The 19,366-nt window shown below is 34.6% G+C and overlaps 1 protein-coding gene across 8 annotated transcripts in view; it reads right to left on the bottom strand.

The window, feature by feature from the left end:
- Positions 1-19,366, bottom strand: part of RIMS2 (regulating synaptic membrane exocytosis 2) — a 618,814-nt gene that overhangs the window by 374,684 nt on the left and 224,764 nt on the right. For 2 of the 8 annotated variants that reach the window (XM_058564767.1, XM_058564768.1), the window contains exon 1: positions 281-678. The exons of the other annotated variants lie outside the window; for them this stretch is intronic. In XM_058564767.1, the coding sequence (XP_058420750.1) occupies positions 281-402 (122 nt within the window). In that variant the 5' untranslated portion in view covers positions 403-678. Of the gene's footprint in view, positions 1-280; positions 679-19,366 lie in introns of those variants that run through there. 8 annotated transcript variants of the gene reach the window in all.

Below are 19,366 nucleotides of genomic sequence, written 5' to 3'. Positions count from 1 at the left end.
ATTTTATTTATCAGAAAATGAAATCATGAAACAGCCTGTATTATGTTTCAGAGGTCAAGCTAGTTAAATTTAAGATGCTTTTTATGCTTTGAAGTAAGCTTATTTTCCTTCTTCAAATCAATTAGGAAGAACAATACATAAAATTTTATATTTATGATAAAAAGACAACATCCTTATAATACTAAAATTTCAATACAGAACTAACAATTCAATACAGACATATAAGATTATTATTCTGAAAATATCAGTACTAAAAAAAATATAGTTTAGCTTTACTCACCTTGCATTGTTCAGCGTTTGTCCAAAAAGCTCATTTTGTAAAATATTTGGTGGGGATGAAAAAACCCCATGAAAATGAGATAAAACAGAATTGCAGACCTGGCGCAATGTCTCAAATTGCATTTTCTTTCTTTTTTTTTTTCTTCGCTTATTTTTCCTTACCACCTGTCTTTAAAGTCATCTATTTGCAGACACCATCAAATAAAAACATGCCAATCAAGTTCCATATTTCTCCTGAGCTCTGTAAAAACTGTGCTTAAATGAGCAGAGGTTTATAGTTAATTGTACAGTCATTATTCTTCTAATTCAGTCGTAGAAGATTCAGTACCCGTGCGGCTTTCAGCTTTCTCCTGACTGTAGCAAGAATTCTAAACAGCAGTAAGCTTTTTGGGCATTCCCAGCTGAAGTGTGAAGCTGAGCTGCTTTCATGTACTCTACTCATATTTCTCTAAGCCTATTAAAATCGCGCAATGAATAGATGCTGTCGTCGGGAGTTTTAGCACATCTGGCTGCCAGCAATGAAATCTCAGAAGTAATAAAAATGGGGACAAGGTATCTTTTCAATGTTACTGTTGGGTAAGAGGAGAGAAATTATGCATTCCCTAACCCTTTTTTCTTTCCCTGAAAAATGAATAACTACAGCAACAGAGTATATAGGTCTCTTCAATGTGCAGGCTGCTGCATAGAAACAGAACACTGTAAAAATAAGTTGTATATCCTTCTTTTGATATCATTAAGCAATAAAAATATGTCAGACAATAAGACTTCTATTGTCTGCATTTACAATGCCATACTTCTAAAGAGACATTTGAAAAACATGGACTTAGTCGCCGTAATGTCTTATTTAATTTTAAAATGTCTTCATTTATTTATTTATTTATTTTTAAAGAAAAGTGAATAATGTTCAATCTGGTCCCTTTCTAAAGGTCCCCAAACATAGTGACTACATGATTATTCATGCAATTTTAGAAAAAAATTATAGGCTATCAATTAAAGTTCACTTAAATAGCACACATTAAATATGAACTTGCCCACAAATCAAAAAAATACAACCAAGGCCAGAGAGACTTTATCGACTATTATTATTTCAATAATGGTGGGCACAGCATTTTTCAGAAGAGGATATTTCCTGAAGGCTCCAATAGTCTTAGAGTACCCTAGATCACCATTCATTCTCAATGAATACTTCTGGTTTAGATAAAATCTTAGATTATTCTATATCCAAGTGCGTCCATCTTTCTCCAAAAGATGCTTTAAAAGTAGTATGTAAACCAAATTTTAAAAATCAACTCACTTACAGAGATGATTAATATATTTATTGATCTTTAGTTGCCCCTAAATCATGACATTTCTTTAATACATACATCGCTTTTAGCCCATTTTTACCTTAACTTTTAGCCCTAATCCCCTCTATCACCTTCCACACACACACCACTATTGATAAATAGGCACTTATATACACTAAGAAGTTTTTAAAAAACTGGTGAATTCTTTTTTGATGTGAATAAACATGTCACAAAAGGACGACACAAAATAAACATGTGATGATATAAATTTTTAAATGACACAAAATAAACATTCAATAATATAAAATTTTAAACAATTAACTTATTCCTTTTATAAACTAAGATGTTCAGTTATGGGTTTGTCCTCAACTAAGAGTGTCTCTATTTTGCTTATTATTTATGATTTTAGATTTTTATAGGTACACACTAATCTATATGAAACATACGATAACCATAAAGTATTTTTTGGCTTATGAAGTACTTCTAAATTTATTTTTTTAATATCCAGAAAACATTGTGAGTAGGTGGTAATGTTACTATTGTTTTACAGACAAAAAGAAACTGAGGCTTTAAGGGTTTAAAGATCACACAGCCTGTAAAAGGCAGAGTATCTGAATGAAGGTCTTTGCCTTGTACTCCATTTCACATGCTCCTTCCCTATCATTCTATCTTCCTTATATATATATATGTACACATGGGCACAAACACACACAAATACGCACAACTATTTGTGAATAGATCAGTCTCTATAGAGGAACAGGAGCAAATATCTCAAATTTTTAAACTCACAAGTAACTTTAAAGGGGCTTCTTCCATTTAACTCAAACAGAAGCAACTTCATATCCTTCAAATTTTTAAGCCTCTGATCATAAGTTGATTTTTCACATCTTATAGGTCTTTTTCTATAAGCGGAAATATATACATTTTTAAAATTCTTAATTTCAAAGCTCATACTATCTGTGATGAAATACATATATATATACACATTTCCCCTTGTGGGTAGATTCAATTTTTATAATTAATCAAAAGCCCTTTTGAAGCAAGTCTATTAAATAAGAAGGTGATTGCACTGCAAAATACTCCTAGTTAAAAAAAGTTTCTTAATTGGATCTGAAGGCAAGGTCATAGGAAGAGCTTCAAAAATGGTTTAAGTTTCTAAAAATGAAAACATCACTGGAATGAGCCTTAAAATGCCTTCTTTGAAAGAGTACACAATATAGCAACTGCTTTCCTCAGATCCCTATTTTCCAGCTCTCACTATACAACACACACTACTGGTCAGCTTTCTTTTAGTTCCCTCAATATCCCAGAAGTGATTTCTTCCACTTTCCCACCCCATTACCGCCTTTCACCGGCTCCTACTCATCCCTAAGGGCTCAAATGTCACTTTCTCAAGAAGACTTTCTTTGACCTAGATTAGGTCCCCCATTATGCACTCTCATTGTACCCTGTACTTGTTCTTCAAAGCATTTGATAAAAGTATAACTATATATTTACCTGAAAAAACGTTTAATGTCTTTCACCCTCAGTTCCATGAGGTTAAGACTCACATTTTTTTTTATTCATCTAGCACAGTACCTAGTACAGAGTAGGTGCTCAATAAATATTTGTGAATGAATAGATGCCTAAATTTTATTGAAAAGTTAATTTTCTTTTTAGTCACATCCCATAAGTAGGATAGGAAACCACTCAGGGCTTAATTTGGCTCTTAGTTTCTGTGTTTGTTTGTTCTAGCCTACCACATCATGTCATAAGGTTCATAAAGACAAAAGCGACCAATATTTGCAATCAAAAACATCGTGCTTTGGATGGACTTTGTAAATTTTTACGAACATCTGGAATATTATAAAGAATGCTTATAGCTAATATTTGTTTTAAGTTTTCTATATACTGTAGGCTCACAAGCAGCATAAATATTGGAGACTTTTATGAAGAGAGACAGAACATGGCACTTGGAGTCAAATCACCTAGATTTAAGTACTGACTCCAACCCTAACTAGCCATAATACCTTACGATGTTCACTTTACATATCTGAGCTATGGGTTCTTCAAATGCAAAATAAGCTACATCACTTACCTCCTGGGGTATTATTGTATTACAGCATGTTACATACATAAATGCATTTAATAAACTCCAAAGTACACAGTACTTGGAAGTAACCTCACTATGAACTATCTAAGGAATTGAATTATTGGAACCAGGATTCTAACAACTATGTTCAAGTATCTTTTATTTATCATATTTATTAATGCAACAAATATTTATAGAATTTCTTTGTGCAAGGCTCTATTCTCTGTCTGTTAGATGCCAACAGGATGCAATGCTTGTACTTACTCCTTTCTGGGAATATCAGATAAACTCAGAATGTCCTCCAAGTAAGGTCAGCTCCATATTTACACTGAGTCCAGCAGAGAGGCATGAACTCTCACAAATGTTGTAGATGATGGCAATCGATTTCCCTATGGCCATTCTATTAGAATATTTAGCAACTCACTAGGAATGACAATGCTAACCAGAGTTCTCAAGGAAGAAGAGGTGTTAAGAAACTTTTAGCAGCAAAATCAATTTCATTAAAGAAGATATCTAAAAAGCCAATCAACACTTGAAAATGTTCAATCTAAAAGTAATTAAGAGAACTCAAATAAAAATAATAATAATGGAACGCATTTTTGCCTATTAAATCAGCAAAGTATTGGCCAGAGAGTCAGAGAATGGGCACTCTCATATTTATTCGTAGGAGCGTACACTGGTAGAACCTTTTTGAGAAATATTTAGTAACATGTAGCAAAAACTTGAAAAATGTTCAAAATCTGAGAGAACATTAGAAGAATAAACATCAAATGTTAATATTAATTATCTCTGGGTGAGAACATTACAGATCTTTTTTCCATTATACCTTTTGATACACTAGCCACAAGGAAAGTCCAAAGTTTAACCTACCTACAGTGAACTCTACAGTTACAATGGAATCATAAACCATAACATAATAAACATGATGTTGGCCAATGAATTTTTGCTTAGCAATGCTCAAGTAAATCAAATACTAGATTACTAGTTTTTACATGATTAGCTATATCCAGTAGCAATAGTATCCTCTTCTTTATCAATAAGTTCCTAAAATTCTGTAAGAACTCAAACTGTTTAATCAGTACTATAAAACATCCAAATGAGATGAGAAAGCAAAACTTAGCACTAACTTCTTTACATCATCCTCAAAAATAATTGAAGTATTAGCTCAAATTAAAATTATTTAAGAATCTTAGTTTACAAATGCCTAGTGGCTATAAGCTAAATGTCTTAAGAAATTTAACACAAACTCAAAAATTAAATGAAAGAATAAAAATTGGGAAATTATGCTCTTCTAAATGAATAACAACACAAGACTCCTACTTGATAAGGCACGATCACTCACGGCTTATTTAAATGTTATAGTTTTAAAGATGTCTGGATTTATTTTGAATTTTTAAGAGTATCAAAGTATTTCTATTAAAATGCTCCATACATGCAAATATCTAAACACAGCTAATCATTAATGGAACCATAAGAAATATAATATGTATAATCCATAACAAAAATCCCTGAAATGCTAAAGGAATTTTTCTTTTTCTTAAAACATACATCAGTAGTTCCATCTATATAATTGCAACAACTGCACTCTCTCTTCTATTGCATTATTCTTGTTCCATTGACTATCCAAAGCATCTGACTGATAAAAATCTAAGGGTTATAAAAAAGACAGTCCAGAGAACAAGGTGTCTTCATATGTTTTCCAAATCGAAATCTTGCAATGTAAGTATTTCCCTGAAGCAAGAGCATAGAACTATTCACCTCAGGGATAAGAAATAAAAGGCAGATGCAATTTCTAACGAAAGGAGGAAAGAAAAGGCATTCAAAAAGGTTAACTGGCCTGTGCTTCAACTTAGGGTGGACCATACAGTACGTCCATGGATGGAAGAGAGGAAGAATAGCCCAGACCTAGATAAGCACACTACAAATTTAAAGATTCCAGATAAAAATTTAAAAAGTTTAGTTCAAAATACCTACAGCAGTTTTCACAAGTTTTTAAAAATGTACTAATGCTCAGTTGTTTTCTGGTGTACAAAAAACTTCTGTAGTATTTCCTAGGGCTTGAAATCTGTATCTGTCTGTCCCTAGTATTGACCATTGCTGCAGAACAGACTTCTAACAGTTTCTACCATCTAATTCAGAAAGGAAAGGGGGAGCATAGTGAAAGCCTCCACAAATGTCTGAAGCCCCACCACCCTTAGATTGTCTCTCTCACTCCTCTTTCTAGGCCAGAAATATGAGGGCTAATCTTACTGTGCTTTGGCTCAAGCTGCATTATAATGAGAGGTATTACAGGATTGCTTCAAATGTCCAGTGCCAGAAGCAGCTGTTACCACAGCAGTTCCCACACCTACAACCTGGCAACAGCAGGAATATCTTCCCCACTGGATACAAGAATCAGGCTGTAGAGTACCGATCCTAGATTTAAGCTCCAAAATGAAAATGTCCAGAGTGATTATCTGCTTTGACACCTAGAGATTCTACCTGTTACAGGAAATAGAACCAAGATCTCTGAAAACACAATTTGGTAAGTCTCTCCAGTGTTAAGACTGCTAGCTCCAAGTATAAATTCCCTTGATAGCTATCAGGAGAACCACAGGAAGCAACACTACAATTTTAGGGAGCTATAGCAATATGAATAAGATCCAACTCCATCTCTAATAGCTACATTCACCAGGAACCACAGTATAAGGAATGTTTATAGCCTTGGACTCCAAGCGTTCACACCTAAGCTTGCAAACTGCCTCTGCTATCTAGTAATTTCCAAGTGTCCCTAGATTCTTCTGAAAAGAAATACTGACTGAAAATTAGAAATAACAATATGAAATATATTTTTCAATATATTTTCAATATATATGAAATATATGAAACATATATGTATTTCATATTTCAATATAATATTAAAATTAGAAATAACAATCATTGGCACAACTATAAACGTGTTTTAGCAAATATGGGAACAAATGAAATACTATGTGATAATACTGGCCTCCAAGAGTTCCCATCCACAATTCCTTTCTTTCTACTCATTACATCATTAAAAAAGAGGGGAGTAGAGACATCATAAATACACCAAAATATTATCTCACTACGTGTGGATGCAGGGAGATCAAATAGAAAGCTAATGCAGTAGTCAAAGTAAGATATTAGTTGGCTCGGATTAAAGTGATCACAGAAAATGGAGACAAAGGATGACTAAAAAGTTAGATGTTGAATCAACAAGACATAATGATCGATTGTCACAGGGGTGGGAGGTAGTGTATGAAGGTCAAGAGAGGAGTCAAACATGACTCTTAGATTTCTCTCTTAAGAAACCAAGCAGAAGGCCGGCCCCGTGGCTTTGCGGTAAAGTGCGCGCGCTCCACTACTGGCGGCCCGGGGTTCGTATCCCGGGCGCGCACCCACGCACCGCTTCTCCGGCCATGCTGAGGCCGCGTCCCACATACAGCAACTAGAAGGATGTGCAACTGTGACATACAACTATCCACTGGGGCTTTGGGAGGAAAAAAAAAAAAAAGGAGGAGGATTGACAATAGATGTTAGTTCAGAGCCAGTCTTCCTCAGCAAAAAGAGGAGGATTAACATGGATGTTAGCTCAGGGCTGATCTTCCTCAAAAAAAAAAAAAAAAAAGAAAGAAAGAAACCAAGCAGATAGTCTTAAAACTTGCTGAGACAGAGAATACTAAAGGAGGAGCAGACTGAGGGAGAAGGAAGGGGAAGATGATGAGTTGTTGAATTTAAGAAGCATGTAAGATAGCTACAAAGACAGATAAGTAAGCAATTGGATATGCCACTCTGGAGTTCAGAAAAGAGTTCTCAGCTGAAGACATAAATTCAGGAAGCATCAGCATGTTAGCAAGGATTTCAACCAAGCGAGTAGCTGAGATCACCCAGAAAGAAAGTTCAAAATGAAAAACAAAAAACTAAAGAGGTCTAAGGGAATTAAGTTCCACATTAAGTCATCAGGTAAAGTAATTAATAAGTAAAGAAGGAAGAAGAGAAACACCCACAGAAGGAGGAGGGAAATCAGGCGAGTGTGGTGGCCTAAAAGCCAATAAAAGATAATGTTTTAAGAGGAATGGTATGATCAACTCTGTGTTATATATTCTGTCGTCTGCAATTTGAAGAATTGCCACTTGTGACCCTGTGCTTCAAAACAGTTCTCCTGAAAATAGCTCTTTTAGCCTAAAATCACTCACTCTATAGAACCCAGATCTAGCCTATGAATACGGACTGGGAGCAGGCATCTTTTAAGCTTCCGTCATCAACCTCCCTTGGTGAAAGGTAAGCAGACAAAATTTTTAGTCTTAGGTTCAGCCAAAGCAGGTTTATTTATTATGCAAACAAACTCATGCAAATCTACATGTATTTTGATACATGTCAGGAGACCATCTAAATTAAAGAACAGAAGAGGTCTACAACATAGCCTAAAAACTTAAAAAATACAATTAGACATGCCTGGCCTTTAGAAATGGACAGAGATCAAGATTAATCAGAAAACCCAGCTACTTATGAGTGAAGATGATTAAGCATCAGATTTGAAAGTAGAAAAGAAAGGAAAGGAAAGTATAATGTAAACAAGACCTATTATTGAATCTATTTTAGAAGCCTCTTGATTCTAATGGTAATTGTAACAATAAATGAATAACATTTATTTCATGCATGAATCAAGTCACCAGTGATTTGATTACCATATTATTCCATATCTTAAAAGAACTTCCCTTGATCCCACATTCCCTTCTAGGTACTGCCCCATTTTTATACTCCTTTTCACAGCAAAATTTCTTGAAGAACTTGTCTATAGTTGTTATATCTACTTCCTCCTTTCACATTAATAAAGATTCCATCCCTAATACTCTCCTGAGTTTGCTCTCACCAATGACCAGTTGCCAAATTCAACGACAATTCTCTGCTCTTTTCTTAACATGACTTCCCTCCAGCATTGGACACTGCTGCTTCGCTGTCCCTGGCTCTTAAACTGTTTTTGCCCTTTGTTTCTGAGACATATACTCCTGATTTCCTTCTTGCTCAGTGGCAATTTTTTCTCAGTGTCTTTTGCTGGCTCTTACTCTTCTCCTAGATCTCTAAACATTGGGAATGTCCAAGGGTCTATTGTGGCTATGTTGTAGACCTCTTCTGTTCTTTAATTTAGACGGTCTCTCGAAGTGACTTAGATCCATGGCTTTAAATATCTTCTATATGTTATACCTTTGCCCTTCTCTTCCCCTTGAACTCGAAACTCATATAACTGTCGGTCAACCTGACATCCCCAAATGGAAACCAAAAGGTCATCTCAAACATAACGTGGCCAAACAGAATTCCTGATTTCCTCACCCAAACCCTCATCAGTTTTTCTATCTTGGAACAACACCATGATTTATCTAGGAGTTATCCTTGATATCTCTCTTTCTTTCACACTGCACCACATATCTAATCTATTAGCAGTAGGTTCTGTCAATTCCACCTTCCAAATGGAACAAATCTATCAACATTTCCATCTTGCTACCACAATTCTAGTTCAAGCTACCAACATCTCTTTCCTAGACTACTTCAATAGCCTCCTAACTTCTCTCTGCATCAATTCTTATCCCCTACAAACCATTCTCCACACAACAGAATGACCATACAAAAACAGAAATAATATCACATCCCTTCCATTTTAAACCCTACAATGGTATCCTATTACATTTAAAATAGAATCTAAACTCCCTCAATTTACAGAAAAGAAGTGAGATGCATTTTTTCAAAGTGGTTGGTGACAAAATTAAAATGAGCATCCACATCTCCTTACTCACAGTTCAGTGCTCCTTACATAGTACTACCAAGTCTTTGTCATTCAGCAACTCTTTATGGATGCTGTCATGTAAAATGTAACCTAATTTTACAGTTTGTGTGTCCCCAGAATGTAAAAAAGAAAAGATGATGTGAAAATACAAATAAAAAGACCAATTTAGGCCTTGGACATAGACATAACTCCTAAATCTCATATTTTTTGAGAGAATAAAACACAAAGATGCCCAAAGCACTGGATCAAAATATATTCAGGTAGAACGTGGAAATAATGGAATGAAAAAAATCAAATTTTTGTAATCCTCCTCACTCACGTGACTTTAATTCTTATTAAGCAAAGTTGACCAGAAGAAACAGGTTTCTTACCACTTTCCAGACAGGGATTTTAAATCATACCTCAAAACTTTCAACCATGTCAAGTACTTTATACTAGTGACTTTCATAAAATGAAACTGAAAAACAAAAGTGAAAAACAGTTATTTTACATCACAACAATTTTGAGTCCATATATTCTGTAGTCTTGCAGTCTTGGTTGTATGAAAAATATAAACTTTTTCTGAGAGACGTAACTAAAATTTGTCACTCCTGCTCTGTCAACACAAATCAGTTCTCATGTAGAGAAAAGGAAGACTAAAATAGTTAAAGAGATTGGATAAATAGAAAACTCAATAAGAATTTGAAAATAATACTGAGGAAAAATAAGTTGAAAACTAACATCTAAGAAATAGACCAAAGAAAAATGCTCAGGTGAAAATACAATAAAAGAAAGAAGAACTGAGAAGAAAAAAATGGAAAGGGGTTGCATCAGTAGAGAGGGGGAGGTCACCCTTAAGTTTAATTTTCTAGTTCAAGCACTGTGTAATTAGGTAAGCACTGCGAGAACTGTTCCACCAATAACCTTCAAACCAACCTCGAAAGACCTTCTTTCCAGACAAACAGCTCCAATTCATACCTCAAAACTTCCAAGTGTGTCAAATAATAAATACAAGCAGCTCTCAGGTATATATTATAGAAATAAAAATAGTTGATTATAGGTAACAACAATTTTGATTCAATATAGTATTTATTTTTGCTGCATTATTGTTTGAAAAAACTACAGTAACCGTAGATTACTAAAGAAAAAATCCACATGATTCTATATTAATGTTCCTAACAACAAACTGTATCCCAAATCCTAGGACAACAGCAATTTATCACGTATTGAGCTATCTTGAGATGCATGAGACTAATTCATTCTTCAGGATTCCTAGGGATAAAAGAGAACCTACAAAATGAAAACAAAAACACTTAAAAAAAATATGCACTAATACTGTTATTAAGTAATGTACACACATAAAAATGGATATACATAATTAAAACTAAAATGAGATAATTTCTATTATTCCTTACAAATGAAAATAATACATTTTTAAAACTCCTCCTAAGTTTTAAACCAAATCTCTCAACAGCTACAGCACCTTTGCAGGTAAAGTTTATAGTCAAAACATGCCAGGATCATTTCAAGAAAAACTCTGTCCCAATCCACTACATATTAATCATATTCCTACCTATTCCTCCTAGAAACTAAAATCAGCAAAGATCTTTTGCATTTGCTTACCAAGAGAAGCAGAGGAAATATACTACATGGACAAACTCAAGGACAAAACCAGAAATCAAGTGAAAAACAGGCAAGGAAGCTGAGAGTTCAGTATAGTTTAGGTTATCTTATATAGTCCTGTCCATATACAATTAAATACTCTATTGGTGATGGAGGAGGAGACTGCTAAACATTTAATCTCTAATCTAGCAATTCTCAAAAGTATAGTCTAGTGACCTCAGAGGGGGTCCCCAAAACTCTTTGAGAGGATCTGCAAAGTCAAACTTATATTCATGATGATAACTAAAATGTTATTTGCCTCTGGACTCTCATTCTCTCATTGATGTACAGTGGACATTTCCAGAGGCTACATTATGTGTGATATTTCAAGATATTGAATACAAAAGGTGATGAAAGAATCCAGCTGACTTCCACTAAATCAGATATTAAAGAGATTTGCAAAAATGTAAAATAATGCCAATTTTCTCACTAAAGTTTTCTTTGTTTTTGAAATACACTATATTAGTTTTCTATTGCTACAAAACAAATCACCACAATCTCAGTGGCTTAAAAAACATACATTTATTATCTTACAATTTCTATAGGTCAAGAGTCCAAGCACAGTTTAAAGGGTATAATGAAGGTGTCGGCTGGGCCACGTTTCTTTCTGCAGCTCAGGATCCTTTTCCAAGCACATGCAATTGTTGGGAGAACTCAGTTCCTTGTGGCTCTAAGATTGAGGTCTTGTTTTCTTGCTGGCTGTCAGCCAGGAGATGCTCTCAGCTCTTAGCGACACCCTTGCAGATCCAAGCCACATGGTCCTCTCACAGCCCTTTCACAACATGGTGGCTTACTTCTTCAAAGCCAGCAGAAGAGTCTCTAACTTCAGACTAAATCATAGTCTCACATAACATAATGTAATCACAGAAGTGACTATCCTATCATCTCTGCCATACTCTGTTAGCTAGAAGCAAGTCACAGGGTCTGTACTCACTCGAGGGAAGGGTAAAACTCATTGTAGGTCAACTTAGAATTCTGTCTATTCCATATGGTTAGTTAACATGCAGTAATTTTATTGTCATTTTGCAATTAATAAAGATACATCTTAATTTCTTCTCAGTTTTTATATTTCTAATATGGTAAATATTAATAAATATAACCCATCTAAACAAAAGTTCTTTGAGGTCCTCAATCATTTTTAAGATTGTAAAGATGTCCCAAGACCAAAATGTTTGAGAAGCACTGCTTTAATCTAAGCTGCCTCTTATATTTGACACATGATAAAAAGATAAGAAGGTTTACTTTCCGTAAGTAGTGTTCCTATTTTGAAACAAATAAGCAATAGTCATGCTCCCAATATAAAATAAAATTTTAAATTGATGAAATTACTCAAGTTATTCAGCTTCCATATCATTTAGCTTGAAAATTTTAACTATAATCATTTATTTTTGTAAATGTTTAAATATTCCCCACCCAATCTCATACTTTCACAATTTCAGGGAATTACAGGATCTATGTTCTCGACTAGATAAAAACAGGCAGGTTCTATGCATAACTAGAACAAGGATTGTTTATCTCTAGTAACATGCAAAGAATATGAGCAGATGCTTTAGTGTAAATGAGTATAAAAGAACTCAAAGGCTTCACCATGATGCTGACTACTACTATTCATGTTATTATGGATTGATAAATTTAGATGCCTGAATCCTTGAACAATTAAAGATACCAAATAGGAAAATGTATCTTTATCTTTATTTAAAGCTTTGACTCAAATTCCCTATTTCTTAACTCTAGTAAGATACACTAGACCTTGTATTAGCCTTGAAAAGATTATTCTTGCTCCTTAAGCTTCAGTACTCAATGAGACAAATCTAGTGGCTGGCTCTTTGGTCTCACCCTTCTTCCCCTTCAATCTTCCAAAGGGTACTTTCCCAGGCCTGTCTTATCAATTCAGCTATAAGAGATGAAAATATACAGCGAAAAAAATGGAAGTAGGCATTTACCTCAAACTAGTTTCATTTATTACCATTTTATTCACTTTACTAAAAGATCTAAAAAACACTTCTACATTCACCAACCCTCACCTTTGCCCACCTCAGTATAGCAGTCCAATTTTATAGCCCTTATCCATTACCTCCTTGACCAGTATCAGGACTGCTTCACTTAGTGTATATCGAGAGAGTGAAAGGGTAAGGGGAGAGGTGGGTGAGATCCCCAAGAAGTCAGTACACAACATTAATATTGCCATAAAAGCCAGACTAGAAGTGATATACTCCCAAAGTTCACTGTGCAGACTCACACATATACTTCTACTGCCAATATATCTATAAAAAAAAAACCTGTGGAAAAGGATTACATGAGCATATATGCTAATATTAAGAACTTGTTACAACTTATTAAATTTAATGCATGAATGACTTGAGTAATCCAAGATATACATTAGTGTTGGAATGAATTACAAGTCTCAAAAATGGTCATTTTGGTGTTAACCAATAATCTTCTCAGCAACAGCTTAAAAAAAAGTGCTGCTAGCTAATAAAACCACCACCATTGGCTAACAGATTACTCCCATCTTAATGTCTTTCTAGCTTTCCTTTCCTTCTAATTTTATACTAAAGCATTTTCCTTGATATAATTATCAATACCAAAACAAAACTATATTTTACAAGTGAACATATGGTTCTCAAAAGAAGCTTGTTAAAAATGAATTTATAGATACTTTCAAGAAATAGTAAGTAATAAGTAGAGGCTCAGTCAGTTAAGTGTCACTGATTAGGAGAATGGATATTAGCTTATAATATTTGAAGTATGACTGAAAAGCAACTACTTCAAAAGTGACAAATATAGTAAAGTCATACTCTAAGTCATACTCTAAAGTCATACTCTAACTCCTACTCTAAAGTCATACTCAAGTCATACTCTAAAGTTCCCTAGACTTTAAATAAGAAGGACAAAATGAGTGGATAGTAGACTAAAAGGCAAAACTTCTATAAGGCAAAGGAAAATAACTGTGATTGAATGTCTCTGCATGAAAAGTAAAAAGTCACCAAATCCAGCCAAAGACATAGAGAAAGGGTAAGTGAAATTATCCCAGAGATACTGGCAGATATAAAGGTGAGGTGAAATCAGAATAACTATAGTTCTAAGATATAGATCAGTATGGAACATGGAAAGTGTTAAGTTGGAAAGAAGTAGTCTATCAACATGTCTTATTCTGTGTCCAGCATTTTAAAAGGAAGAAGATAGAATGATTTTCAAATGATTAATGAGACATCCCCAGAATGAATACAGCTGCCATGGCTTATAAAACTAGACTGTAAAAGTATCCATATGCTTGGAGTCTGCCCAGTGGCGTAGAGGTTAAGTTCACACGCTCCACTTTGGTGGCCCAGGGTTCGCAGGTTCGGATCCCAGATGTGGACCTACACACCACTTATCAAGCCATGCTGTGGCAGGCGTCCCATATAACGTAGAGGAAGATGGCACAGATGTTAACCCAGGGCCAATTTTCCTCAGCAAAACAGAGGAGGATTGGCAACAGATGTTAGCTCAGGGCTAATCTTCCTCAAAAAACATAAGTAAATAAAATTAAAAATAAAAAAAATCCCTATGCTTAAGAATAAATAAGTAACCTGGACAGTTCTATATCTATTGAAGAAACTGTATCTATAGTTTTAAAAAACCTAGCCACATGAAAACTCCAGGCACTTGGCATCAGAGGCAAACTCTACCAAACATTTAGAGAATAAATAATAACAGTTCTACACAAACTCTTGCAGAGAACTGAAGATAGAAGATCACTTCCTAATTCATCTTATGAGGCCAGCATTCACCTGAAACCAAAACCAACAATGTTACAAAGAAAGGAAACTACACACCAATATCCTTTATGAACATAAATTAAAAATTCTCTAGCAAAATATTAGTAAATAAAATCCAGGAATATATAAATAGAATAATACCATCATGACCAAAAGAGGTATCCCAGGAATGCAAGGTTGGTACAACGTTTGAAAATAACCAGTGTAATTCATTATATAAATAGACTAAAGAAGAAAAATCATATCGTCAACTCAATAGAGGCAGAAAAAAGCAATTTACAAAATTCCACAGCCATTCATGATAAAAAATTCTCAGCAAACGAGTAATAGAAAAGAATTTCCTCCACCTCATGAAGGATACCTACAAAAAACCTACAATTAACATCACATTTGATTGTGAAAGACCCAAAGCATTCACCCTAAGATTGGGAATGAGGCAAAGATGTTACTCTCACCACGTCTATTTAACATTATAGTGTAGGCACTAGTCAGTAAAATAGTACAAGAAATGGAAATAAATGGCTTACAAACTGAAAAGTAAGAAATAAAGCTGTCTTTTTTACAGGTGACATAATCATCTATGTAAAAAATCTCAAAGAATGTTAAAAAAAATAATGTAGTACTGTCACAGGATAGATAAAGAGACCAATAGGACAGAATAGGGAACTTAAAAATGGCCCAACTATTTTGGGAATGTGTTATAAACAGAGGTTGCACCAAAAGCCAGTGTGCAAACGGATTGCTTAATAGCTGCTGTTAGGAACACTGGCTCACTATACGGAAAAAATAAACTTGAATTCATACTTCGCCATACCCACAAGTGAACTCCAGGTTCATTATAGACATATATGAGAAAGGTAGAACTAAGAGCTAATAGTACAAAGTGTAAAAGAGTATTTTTAGGGTCTTGAAGTCTGACTTCTTAATCACAACTAAAATATCACAAACTATAAAGCAAAAAATGTAACGAATTTTACTACATCAAAATAAGAATGCCTGTCCAATAAAGACACCATAGACAAGAATGATGGAAAGCCAATTTTTTTCAAAGGGGCAAATGATATAAGTAAACAACTCACAGTATCAGCAACCCAAATAGCTAACAAGTATATGAAGGAATGCTTGCCTTCAATGTAACCAGAAAATTGCAAATTAAAACAAAAATACTCCTAATATCCACCAGACTGGCAAAAAGCAAAAGTCTGAATAATATAAATATTAGCAATGATGTGGGGAATCACAAACCCTCAAGCACTGCAAGCAGGAATATGGACAGAGCCATTCTTGAGAACAGAACTAGTGAAATAAAGTATACTTACCCTATGTCACATTAATTCCACATCTAGATATACCAACTACAGAGAAAGTCTTGCATAGGTCCATGAGGAGACATGTTACAAAGATGTTCATTGATTCACTGTTTGTAGTAAGAGGAGTTTTCACATAGCCTAGATTGTCTACTACTAATGGACTGTCAAATAAAATATGGTGGATATATACTAGGAAATATGCTTTAGTTTTCTACTGCTGCCATAACAAATTACCTCTAATTTACTGAGGTGTAAAACAACACCAGTTTATTGTCTTACAGTTCTGTAGGTCAGAAGTCTGGCAGAAGCCTCAACGGACTAAAACCAAGGTGCCAGCTGAATTCCTTTTTGGAGATTCTAGGGGAGAATCCATTTTTTTTGCTCATTCAGGTTGTTGGCAGAATTCAGTTCCTTGTGGTTGTAGGACCAAGGTCACCATTTTCTTGCTGGCTGTAAACTGAGAGTAGATCCCAGCTTCTAGAGGCTGCTGAATTGACTCATGGCCCCCTTCCTCCATCTTCAAACTCAACAATGGCCAATTGAGTTCATCTTATGCTTTGAATCTCTCCTCTTCCTTCTTGCATCTCATCTCTTTGACCCAATCAGAAAAGGCTCCACTTTTAAGGACTCATATGATTAGAATAAACTCACCTAGATAATTCTGGATAATCTCCCCATCTCAAGGTCCATAACGTTAAGCACATCTGCAAAGTCCTTTTTGCCATTTAGGGTAACATATTCACAAGTTCCAGGGATCAGGATGTGGACATCTTTGGACAATATTATTCTGTCCACCACAAAGTATAATGCAGAAGTCTGGAGCAATTAACTAATATTCCTACATGAATAAATCTTTTAAAATGTAAGATCTAAAGCACCATATCATTTATGTAATTTAAAACACATACAGACAAAATGCAAGATTTTTTGTAATTCAAACATACATACTTTGGTGGAAAAAAAACACAATAGGGGAGCCCTACACAGATCACTGAAGTGCCATAAACTGATAAATATGATTAACAAAACTTATTACATTTGAGAACCAAAATAAAATAAAGAGTGGCAGAAGAAACACTGATGATCTAGGAATATCTACACTACGCAATCCGCTTTCCTACAATTTTTATGTCATGCTGTATCTTCTTCTGTCTTTAAAATTCTGTTGAAGTTTTAACAAATCTACAAAACCTCCCCAAACTGCCCTACTTGGCTCCATCATTTAAATGTGTTCATTTAATTCTCTGACTACTTCCATATATGTCTAAGTTATATTGTTACACTTGTTTTTACCAGTTTTAAATATTTATGTTTATACAACTACATCATTAGTCCCGACTTACTTATTAGATTATAAATTCTTATGGCACAGAGCATTTTCTACTGTCTTTGTATTTCTCTATATAAACTAGCATTATAAATAAAGTATATATTCAATACATATTGTAGGCTAAGTACCTGAAGTGATATTTGCCACAATATAGTTCCACTGAGAACTTTCCATACATCTAAGGACTACTGTGCAATATTTTCACTAGATACCACATAGAAACCCTCCAAGAATAGGGAGATCACATAATTTATTGTCCACACTAAGACACTTTTGAGAGTGAAATGGTTTGTCTTAATAATTATGCTGGGACAACAGGTATAAGCCAGGACTGGCCCTGATAAACCAGGACATAGGTCACCCTAGCTGAAAATAGATTCAAGACCACAGAAAACAGCAAGATACTGAATTGAATTCTTTAAAATAAAGGTAAAATGTGACAGGGTCAAAGCAAACAGGCATAAGAATTGCTTTAAAAATATGTTAAAGCATTTAAAATGTCCCATCATCATTGCAGGTGTCTAAGAAACAACAGAATTCTAGAGATCAATCTTCTATGTAGCAACAAGTAGTTTAGTTCTTTTATGCAAGTTAACATGTTTTTACAAAGACCTTATGAAAAAAATGAGTCTAAGAGGCAGAGAAAAATACAGTATTGGATTCCATAAAAAATTCTATTTTTGCAAACACCGCATAATTGTAACAGGTAAAAGGTATGGAAAAGATAACTGGCTATCTACTTCTCTTTTCAGTGGTTCCATTTATTTTAATTCAATTAATATTCAATAAGTGCCCACTATTTCTAGACCCTAAATTAGGTATGTATGGACACAAAGATGTAAAATACAGTATGCACTCAAGTTGCTCACAGTTTAGTAAGAGAGAAAGAAACATTGATAACAAATATCCTGAAGGTCAGACGGTGGTCAGTGCTATAATAAAGGTACCACCTTTATAAGCAAAAAACATAATTCCTGCTGGAAAAAAAAAAAAGAAGTCTTCATGTAAGTAGGGACACTTTAACTGGGTTTTGAAAAAAAAGTGAGAGTTAGGCAGAAATGCCAAGGTACACCCTCACTTAAGGACCTTGGCGCTTACTATTTCTCTGCCTGGAGTGTTCCTCCCTGAGATATCCACACAACTGACTTCTTCACCTCCTTCAAGTTTTAACTCAGTGCTAAGGCCTTCCCTAACTCCTAATTTAAAATTGATGATCATTCCCAAACACACACACACAAAATCCCTTTCTCTCTTCCTCTGTATTATTTTCCTCCACAGCACTTGTCACCAGGGCCTGGGAGGTGCCAATGCCAGGTTGTGCCACTCACATCTAAGTGAAAGGCGCCCCCTGGAGTTCTGCTCTGCACAGCCTGTACAGTCAAATACACTGGCCTCAAGTTATACTGCTATCCAGTGTACTAGTTATTTCTTAATTTCTTTGTCTTCCCCAACTAAAAAGCAATCTCCATGAGGGAGATTTTATTGATTTTGTTCACTGCTCTACCCTCAGCACCTAGAAATCTGTCTGGCACATGATCAACACTCAACAAATATTTCTTGAATTAATGTATGCAAAGCTAGAACAGAATTTTAGAAAACAGGAATAGAATGAGCAAATACTTAAAATTTTAAGAATGAAAGTTGCTTTTTAATTCATTAGTTATCTGCTGTGGCTAGATTATAGGTTGCATGTGGGAAAGGAAAAAAGTGGTGGGAGATAAGGTTAGAAAGGACAGATAATAGTGAGCCTCAAAAAGTAGAATGATAGAATTTTGAGTCAGAAAAGCTTATATTTCAATTGAAACTCTATCTCTAATTTTGGAATCTTAAGAAATAATTTAAATATTAAAAAGGGCATCTTAAAGCCCCCCTTACAAAATCATTAGGCAAATTAAAATTAAATGCC

This window comes from Diceros bicornis, chromosome 21 (assembly GCF_020826845.1).
Source record: "Diceros bicornis minor isolate mBicDic1 chromosome 21, mDicBic1.mat.cur, whole genome shotgun sequence".
Classification (NCBI taxonomy): Eukaryota; Metazoa; Chordata; class Mammalia; order Perissodactyla; family Rhinocerotidae; genus Diceros; species Diceros bicornis.
This window is presented reverse-complemented; position numbering and strand designations above follow the sequence as displayed.